The following is a 16,439-nucleotide window of genomic DNA, read 5'->3' as shown; positions in this document are numbered from 1 at the left end:
ACGTCGAATCATAATCGAATGAAACGAAAGTGTGGAAAGGTCTAGTGTTGCGGAAAGTTTTTATTTCTTTTCTCTTCTTTCTGTTTTTGAAAACTTTATTTTAAGAAAATAGCCCATCCAGTTTGGTTGGTCCATTATATGGGTCCAATAATGGTGTAGTTGGATGGGGTTTGCAAAGACCTTTCCAACGATATATTATAAGCCCAATTCCGGTGAATATTGAGGAAGTTATGGCCAATTTACTAAACTGGGCCCGGTTCGAGCTTTATATGCGGCCCAATGATCTAGGGGAGAGCCTAATATGATTTATCATTCCTAATGAAATTAGGAATGGTTTTAGTCTTCTAGAATCTTCTAGAAGGTTCTTTTCATTCCTAATTCAATTAGCATTGATAAGTTGACTTTGTTGACTTTTCAGAGTTTTAATCAAAATCAAATAGCATTTTCGAAGAAATTATATTATTTTATCCTCCGGTACGGTAAACTTATCGGATTTTCGAAAACGCGTTGAAATCAAGCTTGGCGTCCAACCCCAGGCCTTGGCGCCTGGAACCAGGCCTGGCGCCTGGCGCTAAGGCTGGTGGCTGGCGCCAGCTAGCCAGGGTTGGCGCCAGCTCTGTTTCCTGAGCGTCAGACTCTGTTTTGTTAATTTATCTTTTTTGGCTGATTTTCTCTATAAATATCGTATTAAAAACTCCGTTTTCATTCACCAATGATCATCATCTACATTCATTCATTCACCAATTCTCACGATCATTCATCTACAATCAGTTCTAATTAGCATTCTTTGATCTTTCAATTCTTTCTCTTTTTTTCTCCTAAACTTGGTTTTCTCATACATAATTCCGCATTCACAAGATCTAGAAACACCTAGCCATATTCAAAGTTGTCTTCGCCCTAGACGTGAAAGAAAGAGGTACGAGGCATCAAAGTAAGTACTTTAATGGTTTTTATTGATGTTATGATGTAGAAATCATGTTTAAATTGTTATATATTATGATATTCCTAGTATCATGTCTAGGGTATTTTTAATATTAAATATGATTCCTGTGATGCTTCCTATATTCTTCCTAATATTTATGATTGTTAGTATCATGTTAGGGCTAAAGATTTGATTTTTATTGCTTAGTGACATGCTAGGGTTTGTTATTAATCTTGTTAGTATCATGCCTAGGATCTTGCTATTATTATTATGCTTTAATATTAATATGAACATGATTATTATTATAATTGTTATAATTTATAATGATTATGAATATTATTATTATTATTATTTTGATGATGATTATTTTATTTATGATGATTATTATAATTATTATTCATGATATTGATTATTTATTATGTTGCTTGACATTATTTATTGCTTGATCACCTTTTATGCATGTTAAAGGGAATTGGTATTTGTAATCACGCTTAATGAGATATTTAATAATCTTGTTAGGGTTAATTTGATTATAATTTCAAGTGATCGCCAATAATAGTTTATTTGTGCATTAAATTCAACCAACATAGATTAAACAGCTTTAGGGGTAATCCTAATGATTGCATGTTAATTAAAAAGCGCACATGAATACGATCAGAATAAAGTAGAGGCCTATTATTAGGGCAGATTCAATCTCTTTTAGGTTGGATTTGTACCTTCATCCCCGAACCCTTATTTGGTTCATGACCTTATGGAGTTAACGATCTCTTGGATCGTTAAGGGGTGTAACCTTCACCTCGTGAACGGTTTACAAGTTCCTTAAAAACTTGTTAGCGACTCTTTTGCTCTATCTTCTTCCCTTTTGGACGCCACCGTACTTTAGTGTATGATCACAGTGGGGTTCAAGCTAGTGGGATTTAAAGGCTTGAATCTATTCCCTACAGCGAGCCTCGCCCAATCGGGCGGATAATGCTGAAGTCTTAGAACTCAGTTGCGCGCCCGATCGGGCGAGCTCCGCCCGATCGGGCGCGAACACGAATGATTTTTCGCCCTCATACTCGCTCGATCGGGCGAGCTCTGCCCGATATATCTTTTCCTTCACTCGAGTTGCGCCCGATCGGGCGAAATTCCCTCGAGTTTCTGACTCTCCTTACGCGCCCGATCGGGCGAAGTTTGCTCGACTATCCAGCTCTCCTTGCGCGCCCGATCGGGCAGCCATGCCCGATCGGGCGGAATTAAGGCTAGAATTTGCCTTGCGTGCGCGCCCGATCAGATTTTCGTAGCTTTTCTTCGTCTTCAAATTTTTCTAAGTCTTTCGACCTCTTAAACCTATACCTATTCAAAAACACTTATAAACGGTAAAATTTCACTCTCCTCGCCTCTCAAAATAAAAATATATGAAAAGGAAAAAAAAAAGTATAGAAAACAAGAAATACGGGTTGCCTCCCGCGAAGCACTGGTTTATCTAGGTCCCGCACGACCTTCTTACCAAGTACAACATCTAGGACCCTTGGCCTAACGCTTGATCGGGTGGTTTCTCACCCGGTCTAGCGGTGTTTAGGCTGCGATGCGGCTTTCTGACATACCCTGTGGGACGCCAAATCACCTTATCTGGTGGTTCCTCCTTGACTTGGATTGGGGGATCTTCAATGCTACGCACTAAAAATCCTTCTTCGATCGAGTGTTGCTTCAAATTGTCATTGCGTTCAACACTTGCAACTCGATCTGGCGGAACACTTACCGTGGGATCGATTCGCACAACTTGCTCGATCGGTTCCACCTGTTCATCCTCGAAACCAAGACCAACAGTGTAAAGCGCTCTTTCTATTGCATCGACTTCCTTCTGCCATTTGTCTATCTCATCTGAAAAGGACGCAACACAAGATACCGCCTCCAAGGGATCTTTATCAAGAGCTTGGGGCTTGTTAGAATAATTTTCAACCACATTAACACTGAAACATTTCTCCTCGGTCATGGAGCTTTTAGGGTCATTATTCAGATTAAAAACAACTTTATCATCCCCTACTGATAGTGTTAACTTACCACTTCTTACATCTATGACTGCTCCTACAGTGTTAAGGAATGGTCTACCCAAAATAATTGGGGTTTGCATATCCTCAGCCATATCAAGAACAACAAAATCTACAGGTATATAAAATTTACCTACTCTAACGGGGACATCCTCTAAAACACCTAAGGGGTATTTGAAAGAACGGTCGGCCATTTGTAAAGTTATATTGGTAGCTTTTAATTTACTCATATTCAACTTAGAACACACAGATAATGGCATGACGCTAACACTAGCACCCAAATCACATAATGCATTATCAATCAAGAGATTACCAATATGACAAGGGATAGAAAAACTACCCGGATCTTTTAATTTAGGTGGAGACTTATTTTGAAGCTAAAGTACTGTCTCTACCTCACTAATAGACCTTTTCCTCGTCAATATTTCTTTCATAAATTTTGCATACGAGGGGATTTGTGTGATCAATTCAGTAAAGGGAACTGTTACCTTCAAATCTTTAACCACCTCCAGGAACTTACCAAACTGCTTATCCAAGTTTGTCTTCAATTGACGATTGGGGAAAGGAAGTTTGATAATTGGCTTTGGAGCATTATTATTCTTGTCTAGAGTAGCCACCTTCTCTGGAGTTGTACCCTGAAATGTAGAATTAGATATGTTAGTATTATCTAATAGCCCTGCAGGGCTATCAACTACATTGTTTGGTTTAACGGAATCAAGATTAGCATTATTTAATAAAACAGGTTCATCAGCTCTAGGCATAGAGGGCCCTTCATAGTTTGAACCACTCCTTAGAGTAATTGTAAATGCTTAATCCGTAGGTCGGGTTGGCTGCGCCGGCAGAGCTCCCTATTGGCGGGCTTATAGAGTAGCGGAGAGTTGCCCAATTTGATTATCTACAATTTTATTATGCGCTAGAATTTGATCAATTGTCGCATCTCTGCTCTCCATGTGCTTTTGCATATTAACCAACATTGCTCTAATTTCCGCCAGAGAAGGGTCGGAAGATGAGGGGGTTTGTTGTGGTTGGTTCTTCTGGCTAGCATTGGGATGATAATATTTCTGCTACTGTGGCGCTTGTGGTTCTTGTGGTGGTGGATTTTGAGCATTAGTTCTCCAGTAGGAAAGGTACGGATGATTCCGATACCCAGGATTGTAGGTGTTGGAGTATAGGTTATTCTGCCTATAAGCTTGGAAGGCATTAACTTGCTCCACGGAACTCCTGCAATCTTGCTCCCAATGACCTACAATACCACAATTTTCACAGAAAGCCTCATTAGAATTATTATTAATCGCAGAAACATTAGCTACATTAGCAGTGCTCAGATTATCTAATTTTTGGCAAATAGAGGTTAGTTGAGCTTGCAAAAAGGATACAGAGTCGACACTATGCTTCCCCTTGTTAGCAAATCCTCTAGGATTCCCATATTGGGAATTGTGTATCGCCATATCTTCAATAACCTGACCTGCATTATCAACATTAAGATTCATAAATCTCCCACTAGCTGCAGAGTCTAAAATTATTCTAGAGGAATTTCCAATGTCGTTATAAAAGGCTTGGATTAACTGCCATTGCGCTAAATTATGGTGAGGGCATTCTCTTTGTAAGTCCTTGAACCTCTCCCAAGCCTCATATAAAGACTCATCGGCTTCTTGGGAAAAGTTCTGGATCGCACTCCGTAGTACTGTTGTTCTCTCTGCAGGATAATACTTGTTATAGAAATTTAAAACAAGAGTTTCCCAGTCAGTTATACCAAGTGTAGTTCTATTTAAGCCATTAAACCACAATTTAGCTTTTCCAGTTAAAGAGAAGGGAAAGAGAATCTCCCTGATTTGGTCTTGAGTGACCCCAGCTTGCCTAATGGTGTTGCAATATTGACAATAGTCGGCAATGTGAAGATTCGGGTCTTCACCCTTGGCTCCACTGAATCGATTCCTCTCTATCATCGTTATAAATTGAGGTTTAATTTCAAATTGAACCCCATCAAGAGCCGGAGTAGGGGTGAGATGTGGAAAATCCGTAAGCTTTGGTTGTGAATAATCACTAAGCTTCTTTGGAGCCGTCATATCTGATTCTGCGTCTGATGATGTATCTGAATCGCTAGAACCAGTTGGAGGATTTCGGTGATTATTGTTATTATCACCAGAATCCGCCAGGATTTGCTTGTAGCGATTTTTCTGTCTATGGAAGGAACGTTCGATCTCAGGATCGAATGGGATGTAACCTGATCTGGAACACCTGGGCATAAACAAAAACTAGAAGCAAATATGAGATTTGTCTCAGAGAACTAACGCTCTCTGAAACAAGAGGGAAATAATCTAGACTACAAAAACAATCAGAAAAAAAAAAAAAAAAAAAAAAAAAAAAAAAAAAAAAAACCGTTTCCCCGGCAACGGCGCCAAATTTTGACAGGGTAAAGTCGTATCCCCTAATCAAAAGTAATTCCTAAATCCTCTAACTAACGTAGATAGGGAAGTAGGGTCGAATCCACAGAGAAACGAGTCTTTCTATTCCTAATTAATTAATATAATCCAGATTATAAAGTAACCAATATATTGTAATCAAAGGAAACTAAACTACGAATATTAAGAGTAGGGAGAAAACAATGAATAAAAGGATCTAGGGCATAGGTTCACCAATAAATAATGCTCCAGGGTAAAACATAGTAATCAATCATTGACATTGCATAAATAACACGATTAACAGGCTCTCGCAATTTATTAATCAACATAGATCTAACAGGCTCTCGCAATTTACTATATCTAAGTTCTTATTGAAAATAGCCTTTAATATCAAATTAAAATCTGCTCGATTCATCAATTTAATATTGCTATACTTTTACAAGCCGCAATTGTAAAACGTTAAAACAATTCAATAAGAAATTATCATGCAATACCAATAATCAATAATAGTCAATCATCAATGCATCAATTAACCAGATTGTAAAGGGCTTTCGCTACATATTACAATCACAGAATTAATCTACCGGTATTAAATCTCATCTCTCGAATCTCGACTTAACCATTCATAAATTAACCTGCCTATTGAAACTAGACCTAAACATCAATTCTCATCTGTCGAATCTCGAATCAATATTGTTAAACTCATGCATAAAAGATCTGCGCAAATCTAGTCACAGAGCATTAAATCAATCAATAGGAAATTAATCTAGCATTGATAATCAACAACAATAAATTACCCCTTCATATTATTTATGGATCCCCATAAACCCTAGAAATAAAACTACTCACACATAATTAAATCTAAACTAATCAAAGTAATAAAATAAGTCATGATGAAAGGAAATAATATTAAGAGAAGAGAAATCGTTACCAAACTAATCTGTATTAATGGAAAATAATCAAGAACAAGAGTTGAGAGAAGAGTTAAGAGAGAGAAAAGATCCTAAGTAGAGAGAGAAAGTCTAAGGAAGAAGATGGTCCTCTAATAATTCCGTACAAAATAGTATTTAAACGTTTTCTAAAACAAGAATTAAAACTAAACATCATCAGGTCTTCTAAAAACGCGCGCCCGATTGGGCGAAGGGCCGCCCGATCGGGCGCGCCTTTTTCTTCGCGTTCTTCCCAAGCAGCATCGCCCGATCGTGCTAGATGCTCGCACGATCGGGCGTGCCTTAGCATGCATAGCACTATGGTTTGCCGCGCCCGATCGGGCTAGAGGTTGCCCGACCGGGCCTTTGCTCCTCTTGAGGCTTGGACTTCGATTGGGCTAGATTTCTCGGCCCAATCTGGGTTTCCTCTTGGGTCTCGAATACTTGGTCCAAATGCCTCGGGACCCCAATTACCGAGCCCTTAATCACCGGCTCTCACCGATCCTGGGCTCCAAAAGTGGTCGTGTCCTTCTAGCTTCCGTAGTTGATCCATAAAGCCCGGGAAAATGCTCCAAGAGTGCAATTCCTTGTAAAATACAACTAAAACTACGAAAACACTAGAACACACAAATTAGTAATAAAAGTGGCCCGAAAGAGCCAAAAACACTACTAATAACAACCAAGGGACGGGGGTAAAACACTATATAAAATGGACATATCACTTACTTAGATGCCTCGTATCTCTTTCTAATAACAAAATACACACGTTAGTAACTTCAAGGAAAATAATAAAATCAAATAATTAAATTAAATAATTGAAATAGAAATTTGGGACCAAACCCTCAGAAATATCAAACCTTTCACATCTAGGGCGAAGGCAACTTCGAACTTGGCTAGGTGTGTCTAGATCTTCTGAATGCGAAATTTTGTGTTTGTGAAAAGTTGGTTTAGAAAAGAGAGAGAGAAAGAGTATCAAGAATTTCTTGATGAGAGTTGGTGATTAAAAACGGGGGTTTTAGGAGGCTATTTATAACGAAAATCAGCCGGAATATGATAAAAAAGAATCATAGTTTCGAAAAGAATAAAACACGACGCTGTCGCCACACAAGCCTCTGTCTCCAAACGACAGAGCCTGTCGCCAGGCGACAGCCTGTAGTGCAGCGCTGCAGACAGTTTGTTCACACATTTTCATATTTTGATAAAATTTAAGCGTACGAGGGGTAAAACTGTAATTTCCTTTAAAACACTTCTATTATTCTAAATAAAACTCTTAAAACTCAATTATCAATGCTAATCATATTAGGATTCAAAAGAACCTTCAAGAAGATTCTAGAAGACTATAGTCAATCCTAATTGCATGAGGAATGATACATCATAATAGGCCCTCCTCTAGATCATTGGGACGCATATAAAGATCAAACCGGGCCCAGTTTAGTAATTTGACCATAACTTCCTCATTATTCATCGGAATTGGGCTTATAATATATCGTTGGAAAGCTCTTTTTGAACCCAATCCAACTACACTATTATTGGACCCTTTCCATTGACCAAACTAAACTGGATTGGCTATTTTCATAAAATAGGTTTTCAAAAATAGAGAGAAATAAGATAATTAAAAACTAACCGCAACACTAGACTTTCCATACTTTCACTTTATTCGATTATGATTCGACGTGAAAAGTATTCATCACCGAGTTTGGTTTTGGGGAGACACAAATGGGTGTCTACAGATACCAACACAATTTAGTATGTAGGAGGCCAAAAGAGGTCACCTACCCATGTTACATGGCATAACCCTGAGCAAGAAGTAGTGTCCAAAGACACTTGATGAGTGACAAAAGGATGAATCAGATTCCATATGATTCAATTATTTGATTGATCATGTATGCCATGATATGTACTAGGCCAAATGTATCGTATGCCTTGAGCACTACGAGCCGATACCAATCAGACTCAGGAGAGGAAAATTGGACTACGACCAAGAATATCCTAAAGAACCTGAAAAGGAATATGGATAAATTCCTAGTATATGGTGGCTCAGAAGAATTAGTTGTTTAGGTTATACCGACGCAAGCTTCCAAACAGACATAGACGATTTCAAATCACAGTCTGGATATGTATTATGTCTAAAAGGAGGAGCATTTAGTTGGAAGAGTGTCAAGTAGATCACAACTGCATATTCTACAACTGATGAAGCGGTTAAGGAGGTAGTTTGAATTCGTAAGTTCGTTGGTGAACTTGATGTTGTACCCTCCATCAAGGGTCCAATAGCCCACTATTGTGACAACAATGGAGCTATTTCTCAGGCCAGAGAGCCAAGGGAACTTCATAAGGTCAAACATGTCAAGTGGCGATTTCACATAATAAGGGAATGGACATCAGAGGGTGAAATCAGAATTTGTAAAGTTGGAACGGACGACAATGTAGCCGATCCATATACTAAACCTCTTCCTCAACTGAAGCACAACAAGCACGTTGAGGCAATGGGAATCAGGCACGTTGGAGATTGGCTTTGATTTATCTGTTTAGTGTTTAATTAATTTTTGAACATTTTAATGTAAGACACTAAGATGAACCATTCAGGTTTTGGAGTAATTTAATTTCATGCAATTTTATCACTCCGTTTCTATTTAATTGTGGTTTAGAATTAACTATGGAGTCCATTCGATTCTAAGAATATTAAAAATAGAGTATCAAGACCAGTCTTGGATAAAGAAACACCTATAAATTGAACATTGAATATTATAATCGCAAGTTATCCCTAATCGAGGTCATTTAAATGATGGACGATTAATGACCGCTTGAGATTAGTGTGTGGTTTGATTTATAGAACCGTTTCTTGTGCTACAAGGACATGATTGTCATAAATCATTTGCACAGGTATTGGTTTAGAACCATACTAGATCGACCTATGAGAATACTTTAAGAGATTTAAAAATTGTCATAAGTATACTTCTCATTATTGCTATCGGAACCTCTTTCCTTAACCATGAGTATTTTGAGATCTCTTATTTGAGTACTAGTTCGTTTTGATGTTAGTCAAATGTTTGCCATACATGGAGATTATAACGGCCACACTCGGGCGGCTAGGTCTTCTAAGTAAGAGAAGTTGACATTACAAGACTGGGAATGTCCCCCTACTAGGGAACATGTCTTTGTTGTTTACAAGGCCTCTCGAAGAGCAAGACTGTAAAAACGCATGGCCCTGCTCAGATGGATTTTAGAAATGATCTGATTATTGACAGTCATACTCAGATTTCAAGAAACACTTCTGGACGTAATAAGGATGACGAATAATCTTACCTTATAGTTCATGAAGAGACATTAAGTGACATAGGAAAAGGGTTATACACTAATAGCACACTTGTCCCGATAGAGGTTTCAAGTTATTATAAAGCTAATTATTCAGTAAGGTCAAGTAATCGGAATACCTAGGTGGAGGTTGCTTCCGATCAATAATATCAATTAATAATTAATATTACAGCTTAATCTTGACTGAACCCTTCAGGTCACACCCAAGAACCTAACGATCTGACACGACGAATTAATTCAAAACAAATTAATGAATTTCTCGAGTAATATAAATTTAGACGTCGAAAATCGAGCTAGGAGCGTCAAGACCAAGCGTCGTAAGTCGAGTCGAATTAATAAAAGACGAGACGGTAAAATCAATAAATAATCAACAAGTTACCAAAATACCTTTAGCATTGGAATGCCCTAAGAAAACCGAGTGCTAGGGGCACTTGGTATAGCAAGGTGGCTAGCATGTGCACCAAACCGAACCTAGGCTGGCTGGTTTGTGCTACGGCATGCTAGTGCACCAATGCTAGCACATGGCTAGCAAGTCGTGCTAGCATGTGTGGGACAGCAGCAGGATCGAGCTAGCAGCGCGCTAGCGTGCTAGCAGTGTGGCGCACAATTTCCTCGGCCAACAGCCCGTAAGCAATGCGTGGCGTGCTAGGCCGAGGCAGCAGCACTGGCACACAAACCGTGCGCCCAACAGCAGGCCTAGCCACGCGCACCAAGTGCCAGCAAGGCTGCTTGGGTGCCAAGTCTTGGCCTGCCATGTGGCAGCCGCTCATTGGAGCTAAGAGTGATGAGTGGCAGTTTTTTGGGAGCCTTGGGGATCAAGTATTGGTCCCCCCCCCCTCCCCTTGTGGTCCTTACCTAACCTCTCCTCTTAGAATGCTACTTGTTGATTAATTAGTTGTTGGCTATTTTCTTTTATTTTTTATTTAAAAATAAAAAGAGAAAATTGATTTTACCAACTCTCCCACATTGATGAGAGGGTATATTTCTCACTTGACTTTCCCTATAAATATCCCACTTGAGTATAAGGATAGCAACGGGTCGGATCTGGACCGGGTCCGGATAGACCCGGATTCAGATTCGTTTTTGTATATAGGATCCAGATCCGACCCGGATCCGTTGGGTCTAGAAAATAAGACTCGGATCCGGATCCGTCGGGTCCAATGGATCCGGGTCCAAAACGGGTCCAATATATTTTGCCTAATTTTTTGCAATAAATGTAATGTTCGGGTCAAAAAATTTATTTCAAACTTACGTTGTTGGTTATTAAGTTCAACCAACTTATACATTCATATTTTGAATTAAAATTATAAACAACAAAAAAATACGATGTTACATATGAGCTAGTGAAAAAGCAACGATGATGTATATAATATGATCATCCAAAATTAATCTCTTGAAAGGGTTAATCTTTATCATTACTAACATTATCAACATTTTTAATAAAGAAACAAACAATTTTAGTTTTTTTTAATAGGAAAAATAAAAAAAATAAAAAATAAAAAAACGAGTCCACGGATCTGGATCTGGGTCTAGGGCCCAGACCCAGATCCAGATCCGTTTTTGTCAACAGGACCCGGATCCGTCGGGTCCAAAATTTGAAGACCCAGATCCGTGATCCACGAATCCGGGTCAGGTCCAGATCCATTGCCATCCCTACTTGAGTAAGAGCTCAAAAAGGCATATCCACTTGAGAGAAAACCTTAAAGCTTATTAGTTACTCGAGTAGTGTTTTGGTCCGACTTGGCTAACCTCCAAGTAAGAGACCGGTCGGGGTCACGTTGTGGGTGGATATCGTCGGAGGCCCTTGCGCTTGTGAGGCATAACTTTCTCAAGTAAGAGCTCTGTTGGTCGAGCGAAGCACGCATCAAGGGTAATTTAGTCTTTTCTCTAATCTAGTTATTTATGTTTTTTTTGTTATATTAATTGTGATTTTTTCCTTAGGCTCGGGTTTTATTTCCGCTATATATATACGTGTGTGCGCGCGCGCACATACACACACATATATATATTTCACGAATAATATCCCTTTATTCAAATAATAGAAAAAAAAAAAAAAAAAAAAAAAAAAAAAAAAAAAAAAAAAAAAAAAAAAAGAGTAGTATATTTCATCTCATATATATCCACATTACCTTATACAACCTACATAATATAATTATCATAAAACTATCACAATTGGTTATACACGGTATGATGTACTGTGCGACAAGGGTTACTCAAGTTACTCGATTAGGCGTTACCCGAGTTTCTCGTTCAGGGGTTACTCAAGTTGTACGGGTTACTCGAGTTTCTCGATCGGGGGTTACTTGAGTTGTCCGGGTTACTCAAGTTTCTCGGTCAAGGGTTTCTTGAGTTACTACTAATCGAGTTACCCTCAAGTAACCCCTGATCAAGTAACCCCTCGAGTAATCCATGATTGAACCACTCGAGTAACCCCTGACCAAGTAACCCTGACTAAGTAACCCCTGAAATAATCCCTGATTGAACCTTCAAGTAACCCCTGACCGAACTCCTTATGTAACCCCTGACCAAATTACTCGATTAACCCCTAACCGAACTCCTTAAACTGGGTAACTCGAGTAATCCCTGAACGAGTAACTCAAGTAACCTCTGACCGAGTAACCCCTCAAGTAAAACCTATTTGATTGAATCCCTCAAGTAACTCTTGACCGAACCCCTCAAATTAAATAAACTCTGGCCGAGTAACTCGAGTAACCCCTGACTGAATAACTCGGATATATAATCCGCGTCACAGTGTAGCCTTCTGCACCAAAGAGTTGCTGTAAAATAGCTAGAAGATACTTAGATACTGTGTTTTATGGTATAGTAAAGTAAATAGATATACATCTCATCGTTTATTTAATTCCTACATAATATAACTATTATCTTCTATTTGCTAATAATTATCATCTATTTGCTACGGCCTACGGAGGTCAAAGATAAGCTAAGAAAGATAACTCTATTTTGTTTTTCAGTTTTTCAATCAATGTTTTTAGTTGCTTCAAGAAATCCGTGGGCTAAATATTGGATAATGTTGAATCCTCGTAAAGTTTAAAAACACGAAGTGGACCAATTCGTTACCTGCCCAATTGACTTAAACTACTCTTCCTAGAAAACTAAACATCTGAAGAAATAAAATTCAGAATAAGTGACCCATTAATTGACAATAAAACATATACGGAGTAACATTTTGCTATAAAAGACATCATTCAGACACCCTTTAACAACAACTTCAGCAAAAGCCGTAAACACAACATATACTTAGTAGCAAAAAAATATCGAGTGTAGCAAAGTAATAATAAAACAGATGGGAACTCGTCATTTCTTAGCCTTTATTGTTTTTGTTACCCTATCTTCCTATGTCGCCAACGCAACTGACCCTAATCAGCTACAAGATTTCTGTGTTGCTATAAACGACCCTAAGGATGCATGTAAGTCCTTTTTTCTTTTTTACATACTCCTTCCGTCCCATAATACATGAAATGTTGGATTATTTTTCATTATTTATGCATTAGGTTTGACCATAAATTTTTACTAACATTATTAAAATATGATTTTTTTTTTTTTTTTTTACTTCTACCACAAAAAAAAATCACGAAATTGTTTTTTACTACCAAAAAATTTATTTTACCACTATAAAAATTTCTAAAAATTGTTTTTTACTACTTATAGTCAAGAAAACCGTTCAATTTAACGGTTTAAAAAAAATTGATTTTCGTGCGCAAAACATGTTGCTCGTAAGCTTAGGGGGGCATTTTGGTCCTTTTGGTCCAATTGAAAGTCAAAATTGACAAAAAAATAATAGGAAATAACTCGGTTTGCGTGTGAGGTATTTTTAAACACGCAAAGGGAAGCATTTCAGATCATTTTTTGTCAATTCTAATCTCAAACTGGAGTCAAAGAGTCAATATGCCCCTCAAAACCCCTAAAGATGTTGGGTTTGGCACAAAAATTAAAGAATTTAAAAAATTTCATTAGCTTTTTTATGGCAGGTGGTAAAAACACAATTTTTAATTTTTTATTAGTTGTAAAATAAAACTTTTAAAAATTTTGGAAGTAAAAAATAATTTTGTGATTTTTTGTTGATAAAAGTAAAAAAAAAAAAAAAAAAAAAAATCTAATAATATATTTTATCATAAAATAGGTTGCAAGATAGGTTTTGAATTTTTAATATTATGTTTAATAATATTATTTTAAGAATAAATTTTATTAATAAGTAATTATATAAAAATAAAGTTAAATAAGTGCATTGCCATATATGCAAGTTTGACTTTGTCAAGTTTTATGGGATAGAGGAATTACTTCGTTATGAAAATTTTGTTAGCCGGCCGACTATTTTGGGACCAAGACTTTGTTGTTGTTGGTTTTTTTTTTTTTTTTTTTTTTTTTTGACAAGATTGTTGTTGTTATAATGTTAATGTTCATACCAAAAATATATTATATATGGTTATTATATTTGTTATACTATGCAGTGTTTGTGAATGGATTGTTTTGTAAGAATCCAATGGCTGTCAAGGTCGACGATTTTCATTTCCAAGGTCTAGACAAGCCAGGAAACACAGACAACCAAGTTGGCTCCAACGTTACACGAGTTACCCCAGCTAACCTTCCGGGGCTAAACACCCTCGGTTTATCACTGGCTAGAATCGACGTTGCACCTTATGGCGTTAATACTCCCCACCATCATCCTCGTGCCACCGAGGTCCTTACAGTCCTTGAAGGAACTTTCTATGCTGGTTTCGTAACCACAAACCAACCAAATGGTAAAAACAAGTTATTCGCCAAGATACTACACAAGGGAGATGTTTTTATCTTTCCTCAAGGCCTAATTCATTTTGAATCAAATGTTGGGAAAACTCCTGCTGTTGCACTTTCCGCATTTACCAGCCAAAATCCTGGTGTTGTTACCACAGCTGCCGCTACATTCGGGGCTGATACTTCGATCTCCGTCAATGTTCTTACCAGGGCATTCCAATTGGATGCTAATGTGGTGAAGAATCTTCAAACACGAACTTTTGAATGAGCATATCATTACAGGAATATGAGGAAATACAAACTGGTTATGTGAACTTTAAACTATATATGTTGTAATACGGTATTTTGATATCTTAAAATAATAACCAAGTAATGTGATCTTGGTTAATTTATGTTGTTTGATGGTCAGGATGTATTCGTTATTTGATAAGAAAATAGTGAGTTTTGTACGAACGAGTGACTATCATTTTTCGTGATTTAGTCTAATTTTCTTGCCCCAATTAATCCAATATTTACAGCTCAAACTACAAAATTTAGAATCAAATAAATATGAGATAAAAAGCTAGTAGTGGAGTTGAGTTTAACATTAACTTGAATATATATGTTCCTATTAGGACAATATTAACAAGCTAGAGGAGGCCTTCCAAAGGGAGGTTAGTTATGTATGAATAAATACATAACAAGGGGTATGAAAGTCTTTTTAAATGGAATTTGAAAATTCCTAATCAGCACTCCCGTTTTGGTCTCTGACATCCCGTTTCGCTTTTTTTTTTTTTTTTTATTATTATTATTTCTAAGTTGTCAGGCTTGATAAAAGAGTCCCTTTTTTTAGTCTGTAGTTTCTCTCTCCTCTCTCCTCTTCTCCATTGTTCTTCTCACTCTCACCATTGTAATTTAATTTCTTGCATTGTTTGATTACTCTATTAAATGAGTTTGATTTGCTTTGCTTCTGTTTTTTATGTTCGTATTGTAAATTGAAATTTTTATGTTCTTTTTTGTTGATTAAGAATACCCGTTTACTGGAAGGAGGATGGGGTGTGTTAATTGGCAAAGAAGGAGGATGAACTGGAAGAAGTGGGCGTGAGCTATATACTTATTTATGGAGGGTTTGATTTTGGGATTTCTTTTTTTAAAAAAAAAAAAAAAAATTCTTGTTGGATACAGATTTTTTTTTTTTAAAATTTTATTTTTAAAATGGGATATCAATTGCTTTCTTTTATTTGTTATTCAGGAATACAATTACAGTTTCGATTTTGTTGTACAAGTATAAAAGATTGTAGAATAACTAAGGGCTTGTTTGGCATCATTTTTTGTTTTCAGTTTTCTGTTTTTTTGAAAACTAAAAACCAAAAACAGGAAACAAGAAAAAGGTGTTTCCACTTTTTTGTTGTCAGTTTTCAAAATTATCATGATTTTAATAAGTCTAAATAATTTTTGATTCATTATGTGATATATAATATACTTTTAAAAAACAAAAAACCAAAAAACAGAAAACTACAGCGATGTCAAACGAACCCTAAATCAAATTTGTTGTTTTATTCTAATTTTTGATTTTAAGGCTCTTAAATTCTTAATTCGTTAATTCTACAGATATACTTGGTTGCTGCTAGCCGAGCCCGAGCCGGGTAATAACGAGTTAACGACAATGCTCAAGAGAAATCCAGTTGTAAATTATTTTGTGTCAAGAAAAATAGGATTAGTGATAAACAAATTAATTATCGAGTTATAATTGTATTCTAGTACCTTTAAGTCCAGTATGTTTAGTTTTCGTAATCGGAGAGAGTAAGAATTAGTGATATTTTGTTTAAGTGATACACTTGAATTAATTAGTACTCTTGATTCATGTACCATTATAAGCTATTGTTGTTAGGGCCTTGCTTGATTGACTGAACTGAACTTATTGGAGTTGAACTGAACTGAATATTTTATGAGAGAAAGAAATTAAGATAAGAACTTAATTTATTGGAGCTTGGACCGAGATTAGTCTTCAACCGACAAGAAAAGACCTGTCCGAAGGTCCCATTGTTTTCACCCGAAACAATTATTATTAGGAATAACATATACGGAGGAAGTACTTCTTATAGAAACATAC

General features: G+C 36.9%; 1 protein-coding gene and 1 non-coding gene across 2 annotated transcripts; both read left to right on the top strand.

The window, feature by feature from the left end:
• The first annotated feature begins 4,530 nt into the window (after positions 1 to 4,530).
• LOC145629570 (small nucleolar RNA R71) lies at positions 4,531 to 4,637 on the top strand. Its single transcript, XR_014111735.1, has one exon. It is a non-coding gene; the product is annotated as a small nucleolar RNA R71 (small nucleolar RNA).
• An 8,139-nt stretch (positions 4,638 to 12,776) lies between these two features.
• Positions 12,777 to 14,794, top strand: LOC145627113 (germin-like protein). The gene is made up of 2 exons (XM_081679511.1): positions 12,777 to 13,023; positions 14,065 to 14,794. The coding sequence occupies exons 1-2, from the start codon at positions 12,900 to 12,902 to the stop codon at positions 14,613 to 14,615; spliced, it is 675 nt and encodes a 224-aa protein (XP_081535637.1). The 5' UTR covers positions 12,777 to 12,899; the 3' UTR covers positions 14,616 to 14,794.
• Positions 14,795 to 16,439: the final 1,645 nt, after the last annotated feature.

The sequence above is a fragment of the Chenopodium album genome, chromosome 4 (assembly GCF_948465745.1).
Source record: "Chenopodium album chromosome 4, dcCheAlbu1.1, whole genome shotgun sequence".
Lineage (NCBI taxonomy): Eukaryota > Viridiplantae > Streptophyta > Magnoliopsida > Caryophyllales > Amaranthaceae > Chenopodium > Chenopodium album.
The sequence above is the reverse complement of the archived record's forward strand: the minus strand, read 5'-3'. Positions and strand labels throughout refer to the sequence as shown.

Bases quoted from the DNA above. Each gene is read 5' to 3' on its own strand.
- LOC145627113 (XM_081679511.1), top strand. From the start codon at position 12,900: ATGGGAACTCGTCATTTCTTAGCCTTTATTGTTTTTGTTACCCTATCT. The intron at 13,024-14,064 runs GTAAGTCCTTTT...TATACTATGCAG, and splicing joins AAACGACCCTAAGGATGCAT to TGTTTGTGAATGGATTGTTT.